This window comes from Asterias amurensis, chromosome 10 (genome assembly GCF_032118995.1).
Source record: "Asterias amurensis chromosome 10, ASM3211899v1".
Lineage (NCBI taxonomy): Eukaryota > Metazoa > Echinodermata > Asteroidea > Forcipulatida > Asteriidae > Asterias > Asterias amurensis.
The window spans coordinates 19,808,200-19,824,932 of NC_092657.1; the positions used below are offsets into that span (position 1 = coordinate 19,808,200).

A 16,733-nucleotide genomic window follows, 5' to 3' on the forward strand; every position below is an offset into this window, starting at 1 on the left:
GCCTTTAATAATACCATGCCCATGGCCTCGGTTTTTTTCAAGTTTCAGGAAATATTCGCCAAGAATTAGATCCACTCACATTTTTGCCAGTGTTCACATACTATTTTGGGGGAACGTTGGACATTGTTTAAAAAATTACTCATTTTCTACCAAAGTGGTCGTGTACATGTAGCATGGACTGCAGTTGGTCGCCTTAAAAGAACACATTGCCTTTGATCGGACGAGTTGGTCTATAAAAAGCATTTGTTATGAAATGCATATGGTTAGAAAGGTATTTTAAAAGTAGAATACAATGATCCACACAAATTTGCCTTAAAAATGCACCGTTTTCCTTTTACTTATTTGTGGGAGTCCAAAATTTGACTCCCATAAATGTAAAAGAAATCCGTACAAGGTAAAAAGAAAACCATGCAATTTCGAGGCATGTTTGTGTGGATCATTGTATTCTACTTTTACCTCATCTTTCTACCTGTATGCATTTTATAACAAATGGTTACAAACGCTTTTTAAAGACCAACTCGACTGATCCAAGGCAACATGTTCCTTTAAAGCTGTCTGCAAAAGTTGTCTTATGTGACAATGCCCTGAAAACTAAGCGATCAGCAACCTGACAGCTAGCAGCCAAACTTGCTCACCTGGTTATTTTCAACAAGTTTGTTTTTATCTAACCCAGTTTTCCGATTATCTACATGAGCCAAGTAGAGCCATTTGCATAGACCCTGTTCACACTGCCGCCATCTTGAATCCATCCACAGAAGACAGTGTGTTACGCGAGGAACTTTTTGAAACCATTTGGCGCAGGCTAGCTTGGCCCCGCAGTTGTTTTGACAATAATTGCGAGTGCTTTGCATACTGGGGTGGCACGGTTGGCTTGTGCGTAAAGCACTTGCCTCTCACCAAGGTGACCCCGGTTCGATTCCCGGTCGGGGCCATATGTGAGTTGAGTTGTGCGATGGTTCTCTGCTGTGCCACAAGGGTTTTCCAGACTATCCGGTTTTCCTCCCTCAGGAAAAAATCAAACACTTTCGATCTTTGCTGTGCTCCGTGGTCATAATGGGTTGATGTGGCTGGCAGCTGAATGCGCCCTTGCATGCCTGCTTCTCGAACACGTTGTAGCAGCGTCCTTCGCAATTCAGCTCTTAGCTGCGAGTAAGGATGATTAGCCCCCTAAATTGTTGTTATTATTATTATACTCGCTCGGGGCTTCAGACGAGAGGACGGGGCCTGAAGCCGAATCAAAAGCCAACAGCGCGGATTTGAAAAGGGCCATAGCCAGGCTACTTATACAATTTGAAAAACTTTCGGGCGCCTGTGATACTGCAAAAGCCAATGAAAAAGCCCTCCTGTTCATTTTCCCTAACCAGGAATGAGCCAAAACGTCTCTGTTGCTAAAATGTACAGACCATTTAAAACTTTCCACATTGAAAATTTTTGGATTTTGATAAAAATTACACTTGAAGGGTATCAAACACCGTGACATTTTACTCTATTTTAACGTGAGAGTAGAGACGGCATACGCCTCTCTTAATACGCATGACGTCATAATTCTTACCCAAAATGAGGCTATGCAGTGGCTGCGCCCATCGCCTCGCTTTGAGTTAGCATTGTGACGTACTTCATGCATAAATATTTAGAGAGGCGTATTAGCTGTTGCAAACTGCTCACAAGCCAAAAGGACCTATGTTATAAATGCAAACAAAGTTAACAGCCTGAGTCTTTCCTCGAGAAAGTCTTTGCTGAGGTCAAAGCGACAGGCCATTAGCTATTTTTGGCAAAAAATTGGTGGATCCTAAAAGTGAATTTGATCTTAGAGCTCCTCTTTGAAGTAAATAACAGACTATTTCTATGGCGCATTTTAAATGCAAGTAAATTTCTATAGCCTCCAATCAGGTCAACTTGGCCAGAGAGTAAAAGGGGCTCTCATCAGCACATGTAGCAGGGCCAGTTACTTATGAAAACATTTGCTTCGAGTTTGCTTTTTCTGCCAGAAATAACCAAGATGGCAGCAGTGTGAAAACAAAAACAAAAGCCCCCCGCCATGTTTTTTTTTACAACAGTTTACCCCCCTTCCAGTTTTTACAATCATGCCTCATCTGTTTTATAACTCATTTGTTATTAAATCCTTCACCATGTTTTTGATTCTTTTTTTTATTTCCCCCCTCTCTAATCCATCTCATTTGCCCCCTCTCCCTTCCCCCTCCGAAAAAAAAAACTCTTGTGATATTTTGCCCCCATCCCCTTTTCATCCCTCCCCGACCCCCTTCAACAACAGATGTCAGGCGGACATGAAGAGACCAAATGCCGATTTTGTGTTTAACGTTAAGGGTGCCAGGTCAGAACCTTGAGTCTCTCTCATTGTACGGTTGTCATTGTGTGATAAGTTTGGTAATGACCCCTTTCACCAACAGCACTTACCATGTATCCGTGTTCTTGCACTCTCTTGCACTCACTCACGCCAGTTAACGCGACCTGCTCTGTGCACGAGTGCCCCGTTTTCCGAACCTGCCCACATTCTTATAAAAGTTCTGTTCATGTCTTGCGTGTATTCAAAAGAATTTCTGAGGGACAAATTTCAAAGAGCTGCTTTAAAGGGAAGGTACACGATTGATAATTGTCAAAGACCAGTCTTCTCACTTGGTGTATCCCATCATAACCATAACATAACAAACCTGTGAAAATTTGGGCTCATAGATCAATTGGTCATTGAAATGCAAGAAAATTATGAAAGAAAAAACACCTTCGTTGGACGAAATTGTGTGCTTTCAGATAAGAATAAAAGACTTCTAGCTAGAAGTCTTTTATTATTTTAGTGAGAAACTACCTCTTTCTCAGAGGGAGTCGTTTCCCACAATCAAAATTCCTCCAATTCTTGTTACCAAGACGGTTTTTAAGTTAATATTTGTTTTGAATAATTACCAAACGTGTACCTTCCCTTTAAAGGGTCTACATGTATGGACAAAAAACACAATGTCCATAGATTTACATTAAACTTACACAGTTTGAAGATAATGATAGTAGTAAGCTTCCCTGAAAATATTACTTGCTGAGGTGCTGTAGTTTTTGAGAAATGAATAAAACAATGTCATGAAAATAATTTCTGTCTCACTGATCATGAGACGAAAATTATTTTAGCGTGTAAAAACGTATTTTCATGATATTGTTTTACTCATTTCTCAAAAACTTCAGCACCTCTAATATTTTAAGGTACGTATACTATCATTATCTTCAAGCAGTGTAAGTTTAATGTAAGCCAGTGGACATTGTGTTGTGTATTGAAAAAAGTACCCAAATCCTTTAAAGTAGAAAATGTAGCTACTAAGCAAAACAAAATTACACATTTGCTTAAACAACCGACAAACATTCAATGGGAAGAAAAACAGGCGCCCAGCAAAGCAGCTTTTAAGCACACAAAATTGCTCAGTAGTAAAATAGAATAATGTTCAGTTCAGCAGAAACTGGCAACCAGCCAAACACAATGTATTGTATCAATTTTCACACTGGTTCCCTGCTCATTTTGTGCTTAGCCAATTTCCAAACCCAATTTTCTGTATACAGCTTGATAATTTCAAACGAATCACGCAATCACGCAAGATTTGCACAGTCTTTGTTGCCGCTACGATGAGTGAAATTCATTTTAGGGTGGGGATATAGTGGGTTTTAATATCGGAAGCACTTGTTACACAGAGCTGGTCCACGACGTACACTAGAGCACTAACTAATAATCTTGCTTGATTGACATGTGCCTATTATTATTTTTTTTCTGGAATTTCATTTTCTTTTTTTTCCCTTTTTTCTGGAATCACATTTCTGATAGATTGATTTTTCAGAGTTTTAGATGTAACATATAATAATAATAATAATAGACTGTTTTTATATAGCGCTTTTCACGCCCGAGGGGTGTCTCAAAGCGATTCAGACATTATTACCCCTGGTCACTGGGCCTCAAGTCATTCCTTGAACCATCTCAGCTCCCTGGGGAGTATATACAGCCTGTGCGCAATACATGTGCGCTACTCGGCTAAACCAATCACAAGAACCATCTCTGCCCTCACAGGTTCCCATTTACCCCTGGGTGGAGAGAAGCAATTATAGTTAAGTGTCTTGCTCAGGGACACAAGTGTCACGACCGGGATTCGAACCCACACTCTGCTGTACAGAAGCATCAGAGCTTGAGTTGGGTGCTCTTATCCACCAAGATTATTGTTTAAGGCACAAATTAGTGTTTTCTACAATAAGATGTCTGCAAGTTACATTCAAAAAATGTCTGGTTAAATTACTTGTTTAGTCACAAGTTCAGGCTTAAAGACAGGGTATTTATTTTAGTCATTGTCAAAAAAAACAGTCTCCTCACTTGGTGTATCCAAGCATATGCATAAAATAATAGTAAACAGACAGTTGGTCTGTGTGATAATTTGGTCTCAATTGGAAATCCAAGTTGCAAACACTTAAAGTCACTGGTACTTCGGTACCAGGTACAAAATGGTTACCAATACACTGATTGCACAGTCACACATCACTATTCTCTAATTAGCACATCATGTACACGCACGTTCCTTGTTATCACGTCACATGCTCGCCAAATACGCTTTTTTTTTTCCAAACAGGGACACAATGTAATTAAACGACCTTAATCAGAAGATTGGTTAGCGAGGATATTTGTAAAATGCTTCTTAAGTAAACCACTAAACAAGTCAAGTTAACAAGTCAAAGACAAATATCCCACGCTGCAATTTTGACGGTAATTCTTACATTTCTGCCGTTCAAGAAAGTACGTCTTACATGTAAGTCAAAAGCATCTCAACCAAGAACGCAAGTGTTATAACCAGGATCCGCACCCACATTCCGATGCGTAAATTGCATTGTTAGTTTCTGGGTTTTTACTGGGTCTTTTTTTATTCTTTTGGTGTTTTAGATCTACCCCCTTCCCCATCCTCCTTCCCAGGTCATTTAATACATTATGTATGTAATCCACCCTTTTTTTTTTGACAGTTTAAGCCCATCAGCTCTTTGTTCCACCGTGCATTGTCTTCAACGTGCTCTCCAGGCTGCAGTCCTAAGCTTCATTTTGTTGTTCATAGTTTGCATTTTTCACTGCACTACAGCGTGCTGACCTATTATACACCATTGGTAACGGATCATACTGTTTGAACTATGGTTAAATTGACGTCACAGTGCAAAACCGTTTTAAAACGTAAAACAGCACTTACATATGTGATGCGATCGAGCTAAATGAGTCTTTTGTCGACCCTTGTCAGTTTTTGTTTTTTAATCTATTTAAAAGAAGTACAATCTCAGCTTGAAGGATATGAAAACCTGTGTTGATACCACCACCTTTGGTTCAAAAGTAATGGAAGTCGAAACGCCAAGAGATGTATAGAAATGTACACCCATGCCGACCTATGTTGGCCTGTTATTCAATAGTGCATTGACCGACAAACAACTCATTTAGCTTGATCACATCACCTATGTTATGCGTGACTTTGAAGTTGTCAAACTTTTCCCTTACAGGCAATGGACTTGTTTGGTAATTGTCAAAGACCAGTATTCTCTATCACAATTCTGCAAAAATAACAGGGGTGGATTTCACAAAGGTAGTCCTAACTTAGGACTAGTCCTAGGCAATGCTAAGAGATAGGACCAGTCCTAAGTTAAGGATGAGTTACTGGTCCTAACTTGGGACCTGTCCTATGTCTTAGCATTGCTTAGGACTAGGCCTAAGTTAGGACTACCTTTGTGAAATCGACCCCAGGCTCCATTGAAAAATAATGATAGAAAAAAAAAACCTTGTTGCACAAGTTTGTGTACATGTACTTTCAGATTGGAACAATCTTAGATTTTTTAGTGAGAAGTGGTTAGGGCAAAAGATGTCTGGTTTTTGTTCCCTAAAATGTGTAATTTGAGAAATGTTGCTGTCAGATACTTTTCTCAGATTGTGCATTCCAATGAGGGATTAATCTTCCAGTGTGGACACCAATTCGGATTTTCAGAGACATTTTCAAAAACATGATTTCTTTTAAAAAGCAAAGTATTTTCCCTTCAAACATGCTCGGAGGTACACACCAAAACAACTACGCACAGATATTTTTCGCACAGAGCATTTTTCGTGCGAGGAAATGTTTTTGCAAAATTGAGATACCAGATAATCATTTACCAAAGGTGCATTAGGAACATTTATCATTGTGACTAGCAGAGGGCCTTTTTCATTTCACAGCTCTGGCTATGGCTTGCGGCTGTCAGCCATTAATGGCTTACCTTAGCCTAAGCCACAGCTTAGGGCCTTTTTAGTTTCCACTTGTGATTAAAGCCCGGTTCATACTTCCTGCGAAAGCGAATGCGATGCGAATGTCGACGTCACAAATTCGCAACGAATAATTCGCAGCAGTTCAACTCTGCTCAACTCACTTGCGAATATCGGTGCGAAAGGAGGGTTGTGACGGCAAATTCACGCCAAATTCGCTTCGCATTCGCAGGAAGTATGAACCGGGCTTTAATTGCTCTGTTATCAGTCGTTGTAAAGTATGATTTACATTTAGAATGATACTTGCATGAACCTTCCCTGTGTTTTAATGTGTCATTTGCTCATGTATCATTTGCTCATAATATACTAATTAATTTCCTACCGTTAAGAAAACGCTTTGTAGTGGCACTATACATACATGTAGGTACATTGTAGTCCATAGATACTGAATGGTTCATTGCTCACACCTGGTGTGCGTATTGTTAAACTTGAAGAATGCGTTTTTTTTTGTTTTTTTTCAAAGACATGCACATCATCGAGTACCTTTCCCTCAATTTTGTTCTTAGAACTTTGGAAAGTACTGAGTATACAGTTATAATCTTCATCCCCATTGCAAAAAATAACATCTATTAATATGCTGCGATACTAGCTGCTAAGGATTCAATCTGCCTCTAGCCACTGGGCTAGCTCGGTGGCCTAGGTTGGACAAAATGGCGCAGCAAGATCCTGCACCCCTGGGAACGAGTTTGAGTGGTACCATTGCAGTAAGAATGGCCCACAGTATGCTGCCGCCAAGTGCATTATTCATTTATAATTAAAAAAAAATTATGACTACACCTTGTTGCAACTTCAATCAGACTTTGGTTATCATTTTATTTTATTTTATTATTATTTTTTTTTTTGGGGGGGGGGTTGGTTGTGCCGATCCTTTTAACAAAATTTGTCCTCTTGACATATAATAAAGAAACACGTTGCCTTGGATCGGTCGAGTTGGTCTTTGAAAAGCGTTTGTATAAAATGCATATGGTTAGAAAGATGTTGTAGAAGTAGAATACAATGGTCCACACAAACATGCCTCGAAATTGCACGGTTTTCTTTTTATCTCGACTCACACGGACGGCCATACTGGCTGACCGTGTTAGTTCGCACAGTAGAAGGAAAACCACGCAATTTCGAGGCAAATGTGTGTGGATCATTGAATTCTACTTTCAAAACATCTTTCCAACCATATGCATTTTATAAAAAAATGGTTACAAACGCTTTGTATAGACCAACTCGTCCGATCCAAGGCAACGTGTTCCTATAACTACATTGTATGTAAAGAACCTGAATTACTTTGCATCTTGCATTCACCCCATCCTTTATATTATGCACATCACTATCATGCACAACATATTCCTGATAATTGTATTATACTCCAGCTGAGGCCATGGTTACGTCATAGCTATGTAGAATTTCATTTCCGTATGCTCACATTAATTTGTACATTTAACAACATTAATGTTATCAGAGGTTTGGTCTAACACATCTCGTGATTTTTAGGTAGTTTCCTCCTAGGATTTGGTAAGGATTTTAACATGGGTCTGTCGTAACGACTCAGAATGAGTTCTGTCATTTCAATGTCTCTCTTTATGTTTTCCGTTTTTTATTTTTTTGTAATCACTGCTTAATCAATTGTTTCAGTTTAGCTGATATGAGCAGGGAGCCAGTCATAATCAATTGACACTACACTGCATTTTGGCTGGTAACCTGTTTCTGCATTGATTTATTTTCTTGTGCTTAGCAGGATTGCGTACTGTGTGCAGCTCTGCAGCCCATTAGCTTTGAATTTAATTCAAGTCAAAATTGTAGTCACCTAGATTTTTCCGTTTTAAAATTACAAAGTTTTGTACCACATTTATCTGGAGGTCCAAGGTTCGATTCCCACTTTTACTTAACTTTCATTTCTTCAAACAAACATTATTTTAATTCCAAGAAAGAAAGTAGCTTAAAAATTTATATTTGTTGTCCTTTTTTTACCAAAATTGTTGATGCTTTGGAATCAAGTAACCTAAGCAATTTTCTTGCCTTTGACACAAAAGATAACGTAACAATTTTTTGAATTTTTAGAGTTCCTGTCTTAGCCACTTTCAAAAGCGTAAATTCGTACAAAGCTCCATTCAAACATTTGGCCACTAATTTGGAAAAAGGAATCACATGGAGATACCAGGTGTGAAATTGTAAAGACAAACTGGATGTGTTATTCAAGTTTCCCATTTAGTATTTGCTGTCAATGTTTAACCCTACCTCCTTTGTATGAAAAAGAAGGTCCGTGTCCAATTTCATAAAGCCTGTAAGAACTTGCTTAGCACAAAAAAAAATGTGATTAACAAAAATATATTACCAGCCAGGATACCATACAGTTACCATCGCTGCAACTGGAAGCCAAATCATTTCTTGCTTAGCCAAGAAACTCACTAAGCAGAATTTTCTGCTTAAATAGCTTTATGAAATTGGGCCCGACCTTATTGTCTGAAATCTGTTTGTCTTGCCATCATCTTCAAACTTTAATGCTTGCCCTCGTTTTTTTACAAACCCAACAGCCCAAAACCACGTTCCACAAACATAGCTGATACGACAGCAACAGACGCTTTGGCGACATCGCAGTTTGAGGAGTACGTGACGGCCTTGTACTGGGCAGCAGCGACCATGACAAGCACAGGCTACGGTGACATCAGCGCCCATACAACCATCGGCCGGGCACTCGCCCTGGCAGCCATGTTGATCGGCTTGCTGCTGTACGGATACTGCCTGTCGTCAATCGCTGCCACGCTCGCTAACGCTGATGCTCCAAGGTTTGCTTTGAATCCCCCCCATTGCCCTCAAAATCCTTACCCCCCTCTGAAAACTTCAACAACCTTCATCCATTAAAAGAGTTAATTAGCAATTGCCGCTGAATTAATAGTTTCAAAAATAGTTTAACTTCAAATGCAGTTATTCTGCCCCCGCGAAGGTTTGGATGCTAAAATGTCTCTTTATGAAAAGGGTGATGAAATATTCATTATTACTACTTAATTATTGCTATTAAAGCCAGTGGACACTTTCGGTAAACATTATTGTTCAAAGGCCCACACTTCGTGTATCACAACTTATATATAAAATAACAAACCTGTGATAATTTAGGCTCAATCGGTCATCGGAGTCAGGAGAAAATAACGGGAAAACCCACCCTTGTTTCCGCACGTTTCGCCGTGTCATGACATGTGTTTGAAATAAATCCGTAATTCTCGCTATCGAGAATTGATAATTGTTTTAATGTTTTCTCAAAAAGTAAAGCATTTCATGGAATAATATTCCAAGTAAAGTCTTTCACCATTACCTTCTGTAAACCCTGAAAGTTATTTGTAAATCTGTGAACTTTTATTTTTGTTTTCTGTTCGGAAAGTGTATAATGGCTTTAAAGGGTTTTGGTACCTTTTGTAGATCAAGTTTTTGACCATGACATGAATCCCTACTCACTGTGAATGAAGATGTTTGTAATATAGTTTACCTATAGACATGATAGAAGTTTCAGCTTCATTAGTTGTCAAGTTTTTGAGAAAACATTGCTTTCAGGAGAGTTGTGTAAATCTGTTGTGCATGCTAAAATAATTGTTGTCAACTGGAGCACCTCAGCAAGTAATAACTTAAGGGAAGCTTTCGGCAATCATTATAAAAATATGATAGTGGCCTCTTATAGAGCGCTCAGGTCCATCAGGCATGACGCTCAAGGCGCTGTACAAGCAAAATTTATACAAATACAAATTCAACCGTGTAAGTTTAATGTCAACTTGTGGGCGTTTTGTGTCAGACAAAAATTTCCAGAAACCTTAAAAAAAAAAATGTTTTCTCCCTCCAGAGTTAACTTCCAGGAGAAACTTTTTGCCGTCCAGGAGTTCATGAAGGACCACAACCTGAAACTCAACCTTCAACGCCGAGTTGTCAAGTACCTTGGCTTGGTCTTCAGAAGGCACAGGTACTTCTTCTTGTTCCTTTTTGTGACCCAAGTTAATAGCTCTACTGAAGTAGCAAATATTTCAGACGGGTAGAGTATGAGACCACCCCGGCTCTTGTCAGAGCCAACACTCTGAGAAGAGCCGATTTGGTCTTGACGTTTCGAACAGTATACTCTGCTCGTCTTTAGGAGAAGAGTAGAGTATACTGTTCGAAACGTCGAGACCAAACCGGCTCTTTTCAGAGCTAACACTCACCCAAAGAGATTTACACATTGTTGTATCCGCAAGTTTACTATTAATTTATAGTTTCTCCTTATTTCTCCACACCATGCAAAGCTTCAAACAATACTTAGAGTATGTTATTGTTTGTTTGTAATGTAGGGGAGAAGTGATACCAGGTGGAGAGCGTCTGATGCATGACATGCCGATTCAGCTGCAACAGGAGATAGCTTATGAAGATGCACAAGAAACTCTTGGACAGGTAATCAGAGGCAGTCCTAAACATATTCCTTACGATATTACACTATTTTTGTGTAAAGAGGAGAGACTTTGCTAGGTTCGAAAAGTCGGGCCTTCAAATATTCTTTGTCCGACCTAAGCAAAGTTTTTCCAACTTTTTACAAAGCAATTTTTGTTAAGTGCCTTGCTCAAGAGCACAAGTGTCATGACCGGGATTCGAACCCACGCTCTGCTGCTGACCACACTGGAGTTGGGTTTAGTGAAACAAATAGACCACTCGGCAACGACACGCCACGCTAGGTTCGAAAAGTCAGGCCTTCAAATATTCTTTGTCCGACCTAAGCAAAGTTTTTCCAACTTTTTACAAAGCAATTATTGTTAAGTGCCTTGCTCAAGAGCACAAGTGTCATGACCGGGATTCGAACCCACGCTCTGCTGCTGACTACACTGGAGTTGGGTTTAGTGAAATAAATAGACCACTCGGCCACGACACGCCACAGTTAGAACCCTGAGACTGGATGGGTGTTTGTAGGCAAACTATGGGATCTTCCTGAACATTACATGTATGTTGCAGTCCATTTGATTTGGAACTAAATGTTACCGTGACTTGAATCCTGTCAGGTTCCGCTGTTCAAGGATTGTGACGCTGCCTTCCTCAGGATGCTTGCCTTGAAGACCCACGGTTATCTCTTCACACCGGGCGACATGATTGTCTACGAGGGTGACATGGGACGAGAGATGTACTTCATCAGACGGGGTACCTGTGAAGTAAGTCTAGAGCCAAACTTTTTTAATTTTAGTGTCCAACGTCGGCAAAGCTACCAAATGGGAACACTGTTTGGGGAGGTAGTGCTTTCTGCTCTACCGGCCAGGCTTCGGACTGACGATACCCAAGCCTACATCCGTATGGACTTTAAAAGGGGGTAGCCCTGTTTCAGCCCTAGGAGTAGGTGGCAACGGCCTCTAGTAAAAAATAATTGTAGCCCACACCTTGAAGTGGCCTTCCGGCTTTGTGTGTCTGGGGACTTGCATAAAAAAAATACAAAAATATAAAAAATATTTAAAAAAAAACGGTTTCTGACTTGTTGACTCCTTATGGGGTGCATGTGTGCATCTCTTTACAGGAAAGCTCCATTACAGATTTTCCAAGTTTCGCCACTTGTGTACATCAAAGAATTTGGTTCATTAAACCTAATGGATGAGCAGTTAATCTGCTTGAGGCAGTCAGCAGCCCCATTAAGTCCACTGTTAAAGAAATTACATGGAGATAACAGGTGTTAGTTGTCAGATGAAAAAGATGTTTTTGCTTTTCCGTAATGGCGTGCTTGTGCATATTCAATCATTGACCATTACATGTTACTCGAGAGGAACTTAGCATAAACTCCAAACTTGGTTTGTGGATTGGTCTTGGAATTCCCCAGAAGCCTTTTGTTCTTTGTTGCAAGGTCATTATGTTTAAAAAACAAGAAATGTTGTTCAGTTGAAAAACTTGAGAATATACACTGAGCAGAAAATTGATCAGCAATGTTTTTGCTTCAGAAGTATTGTGAAATATTGTTTACCTACAGTATGTACATTGTACATAGCCTTTTTTTGGGGGGGGGGAAATGATTTAAAGGGACACATTGCCTTGGATCGGACGAGTTTGTCTATAAAAAGACGTTTGTAACCAGTCGTTAAAAAATGCACATGGTTTGAAAGATGTTTTAAAAGTAGAATACAATAATCCACACAAATTTGCCTCGAAATTGCGTGGCTTGTAAAAGGAAAACCAAGCAATTTGGAGGCTTGTTTGTGTGGATCATTGTAAAACGTCTTTCTTACCATGCATTTTATAACAAACGGTTACAAACGCTTTTCAAAGACCAACTCGACCGATCAAAGGTAACGTGTTCCTTTAATCATAGCTTGTTATAATGCCAGCTTTTTCTCATTTTCTTTTGCTTTCCCATTATTCTGTAGATTCTCTCCAAGGACATGACGAGAGTGACCAGCACCATCGGGCCAGGTCAGTACTTCGGCGAGGTGGGTCTCATCTTCGGAGATTACCGCACGGCGACCGTCAGGGCCGCGTCGTACTGCGAGCTCCTGATGCTGAAACGCTCTGACCTTGACGAGGTGTTGCATCACTTCCCGCTAATCGCAAAGTGAGTATCCTTCGTTGAACACTCGGAAGATAGTAATTGTAACACGAGAGTTCTTATAAAGCGCACATATCGTAGATACATACTAGATCAAGGCGCTGAACTATAAAGAATCAACAAATTAAGTAAACTATTTTTTAACATCAAGATTTGTTAAGATTGTAGGAGAAAAGACGTTAAAAGAAACGCTAACACATATTTCTTGGTTAAAGATCTTCTCGGCAATAATTACCCCTGGTGGATGATTCCTAGGCTGTCCAATCTGGGGTCCATGTCGCAAAGAGTTAGGACTAGTCCTAACTTAGGACTAGTCCTAGGAGATATTTAAAACTTAAGGCTAGTCCTAAGTTAGGAAAAGTAACTCGTCCTAACTCGAGATAAGACTAGTCTTAACACTTTGTGAATTCCAAACCAGACCGTAGACGTCACTTCAAGGTGACTTTAAACCAATGTGCACTCAGGCCTCAAAACAACCCACGGCACATGCAGGAGGTGCCGTGGTGCCCTGTGGTTTTGCTCTGGTGCCATGTGCAAAGTTCCAGTAGAAATTTGCATTTTTCCCAAGGTTCCCCCTTGCGGAGGAAAATTGCTGTACCCTCTTCAGGAACGAAGTTGAAGGCCTGTGCGTGGGACCAAGATGGTCACAAAAATTGTTTGAATTTGTGCGAAACTTCCACGGCCTATTACCATTAACGCCATTGTGTCAGTCAAAGGCAGGGGCAACATTTTACAGTTCGAATGCCTTCACTACACATTGCAGGCTATGATTGCATACACTTCACATTGCTATTTTAAAAAGCCATTTTACTTCGAGCTCATGTTAATGTCAGAAAAAAATGCAGACTGCCACTCTTCTAAAAAACGGCATCTTGAAACAAGTAAAACATCTTATTTTGAAAATATATTTCTTAGTAGCAACTTTTTCGAGGGAGCGACACAAGAAATATTCTCTCAAAATAAGATGTTTTTCTTATTTCAAGAATACCATTTTTAGCAGTGCAAGTGTGTGCTATTTAGAGTGTGTACATATAGATGAAATGCATGCATAGCGTTGGTGACTTTACTTCCGAAATAGACTGAACCATAAAGCTCTGCCTACCGTGTATATTATGCCTACCAACAGTTGATGAGCGACGCTCATATGGGGTGGATACTTGTGTCTCCGCCCCTTCGATCATCAACTCTATAGCTCTTACAAAATGCACAACACAGCTATTCCAATTAGCCTTTTTGAGGTAGTGTGGAAATTATATGAACGCAGGTTCATAATCACTGCGACTGTGCATGCACCCAAAAAATAGTTTAAAACATGTCGGACATTTTGGCGCACAAACTGCGGTTGTGGTTGTCAGCAGAACTTCATGGTTCAGTCTATTTTCTCATCAGCTTTTGATGATGTAAACTTCTAGATGTCAATAAACTTCTTGCTTTTTAAAGCTTATCCAGGATTCCTGGCACCGACCGATTTGGGGAATTGAAAGATGTGGTATCCATAAAGTCGTCAGTGCTAAAACGCCATAATATCTAGATTAATATCAAGATATTGGATCTCGATTTTGCAAAAACTTTGTATCTTGGATTATGAAGCACAATGAATTGTTGGATCTCAATTTAGTAAACCTTGTCTTGGTTTTTCAAAAATGTGTATCTTGGATTTGCAAACAAGTTGAATCTTGAGTTTGCAAAGACGTCATAATATCTCGATTTGCAACAACATTGTACATGTACTGTTTCTTCAATCTAGCAAAACCTAATCTTGGTTTTGCAAGACACGTTGTATCTCAATTTTGCACAAATGCGCATGAAAATGTTCCAATACAAAAGTGGCATCTTGGTGTTAACATGTTTCACGTGAACATCCAGACTATTTTAAACGAGAAACAACATGTTGACACTTTCAAAATCGCACAAAAGTGCTTTTTTAGGAGATGCAACGTTTTTTCACTGACACGACAAAGTGATGGATACCACAATTCTTTGACTCCCAAAAAAACTTTTCAGATTGCCTTTTTATTCAACTCCAAGTTAATTTTGAGCCAAATATTTAGAGTCCCCAGCTAGGTTTTTTTTTCCTGAGGTATATTTGGAGATATTTTGACTTGTCCTTCCCCCCGATCTCCTCAGTGGTTTGGAAGCGACGGTCGCCCATCGTGAGAAGGATCGTAAAGCCAAGCAGCTGGAGTTGGAAGGGTGTGTCTTCTTCGAATGAATGATGAACAATTATTTCTTTCCCCCCATGAAACCCACCCCAGTGTTTATGTCCACTTGTCAAAGAATCAGACAAGATTTGTTGAAAAATGTGTTGTAAATTTGGCGTTGCTGGGAGCAGTTGTGTTATAACCATTACAAAAAGTTGTTACACCCGACATGTAAAAAAGACTAGCCAGTTATTATTTAGTAATTGTGGCGTGTTTTGGCCGACCGGTTAAAGGAACACGTTGCCTTGGATCGGTCGAGTTGGTCTTTGAAAAACGTTTGTAACCGTTTTTTATAAAATGCATATGGGTAGAAAGATGTTGTAAAAGTAGAATACAATGATCCACACAAACATGCCTCGAAATTGCGTGGTTTTCCTTTTACCTCGTCGACTAACATGTCGGCCATTTATGGGGGTCAAAATTTTGACTCCCATAAATGGCCGACGGTGATAGTTCGCACAGTAGAAGGAAAACCACGCAATTTGGAGGTAAACTTGTGTGGATCATTGTATGCTACTTTTAAAACATCTTTTCAACCATATGCATTATATATAAAACGGTTAAAAACGCTTTTGTTTTGACCAACTCGTCCGATCCAAGGCAACGTGTTCCTTTAAGAGCACCGAACTCGAGCTCTGGTGTTTCTGATCAGTGGTCGTGGCACTTGAGTAAGATTACCATTTATTGCTCTGTCCCTAAAATGAGACATTAAGCCCCCATAAGCCTTTTTGAGGTATGGTGGACGTGATACACCCGTCACACGCCGCGACTGATGCCACGCTCATCATGTTGACGGTCATTAGGTTTACGTGTAAACGCCACGTCGCCTAAAATGCGCACATCACTGAATAACATACATTCTATTTCTATGGTCGATTCGCACATATTTACCACAACTTTACAGTGTTGTAGCATTGTGTCCGCCATTCCTACTAGAATTTGTAGTGCACATTAAAGAACCCAGAACACTTCTTGATGGCACAAAAATGGCTTCAACAAATCTTGTCACAATTCTTCCCAATGTCCCATGGATTCATTGTTTATTGTCTGAAATTAATACACAATTGTTTGTTTGTTTGTTTGTTTGTTTGTTTGTTTGTTTGAAGCCTGCTCATCATTTTTGTGTGGTTTGTTTTTTTTGTTTTAACTGGAGTGCTGGTGAATGTCAATGTTTGACTATCCTTACGGCGAATGATCCATCCTAGTACCTTGTGATGAAGAGCAGATTGGGCCTGGGCTTAATTTCATAGTTATGCTTAATGGTAAGCAAATTTGCGCGCTTACTGTAGCAGAAAAATTTGCTTAAGCCTTAGCGTATTTCACAGGTTAGCAGAAAAATTGGGCGGCCATATTGAGTGTTTACCGCGGATTTGCATTGTGACGTCATTTATTTGTGTTCGGTAAGCACCGGAAGGTTAGCATGTCTTTTTGTGTGCTTACGGTTAGCAGAGCTATGAAATAGAAATTGCAAAGTAAGCTCAAAATCGACCGCTAAGCAGAGCTATGAAATTGGGCCCTGTTTGAAACCAGGCTCCAGGCTTTAGCCTGAAACCCAGCCTCACTAATACTCTGAATGCAGATAGAAAGCACGGAGACTCGAATAACCATTGCTTGTTTTGATTGCCGCAATCGAAATAAGCACGATGTGAAAGTGTTCAAAATCCTTGATAAAATATAAACCTTTTTTTTTTCCATTGAATTTTTACTAAGAAAATAAAAA

The 16,733-nt window shown here is 39.7% G+C and overlaps 1 protein-coding gene across 5 annotated transcripts in view; it reads left to right on the forward strand.

Annotated features, from left to right (window-relative positions):
* LOC139942582 (uncharacterized) overlaps positions 1–16,733 on the forward strand; it is a 154,376-nt gene that overhangs the window by 104,634 nt on the left and 33,009 nt on the right. For 2 of the 5 annotated variants that reach the window (XM_071939439.1, XM_071939440.1), the window contains exons 16-22: positions 2,273–2,332; positions 8,821–9,072; positions 10,116–10,232; positions 10,594–10,693; positions 11,293–11,439; positions 12,634–12,818; positions 14,940–15,005. In XM_071939439.1, the coding sequence (XP_071795540.1) occupies positions 2,273–2,332; positions 8,821–9,072; positions 10,116–10,232; positions 10,594–10,693; positions 11,293–11,439; positions 12,634–12,818; positions 14,940–15,005 (927 nt within the window). The remainder of the gene's footprint in view (positions 1–2,272; positions 2,333–8,820; positions 9,073–10,115; positions 10,233–10,593; positions 10,694–11,292; positions 11,440–12,633; positions 12,819–14,939; positions 15,006–16,733) is intronic. The other 3 variants (XM_071939442.1, XM_071939441.1, XM_071939444.1) reach the window with 3 other exon arrangements.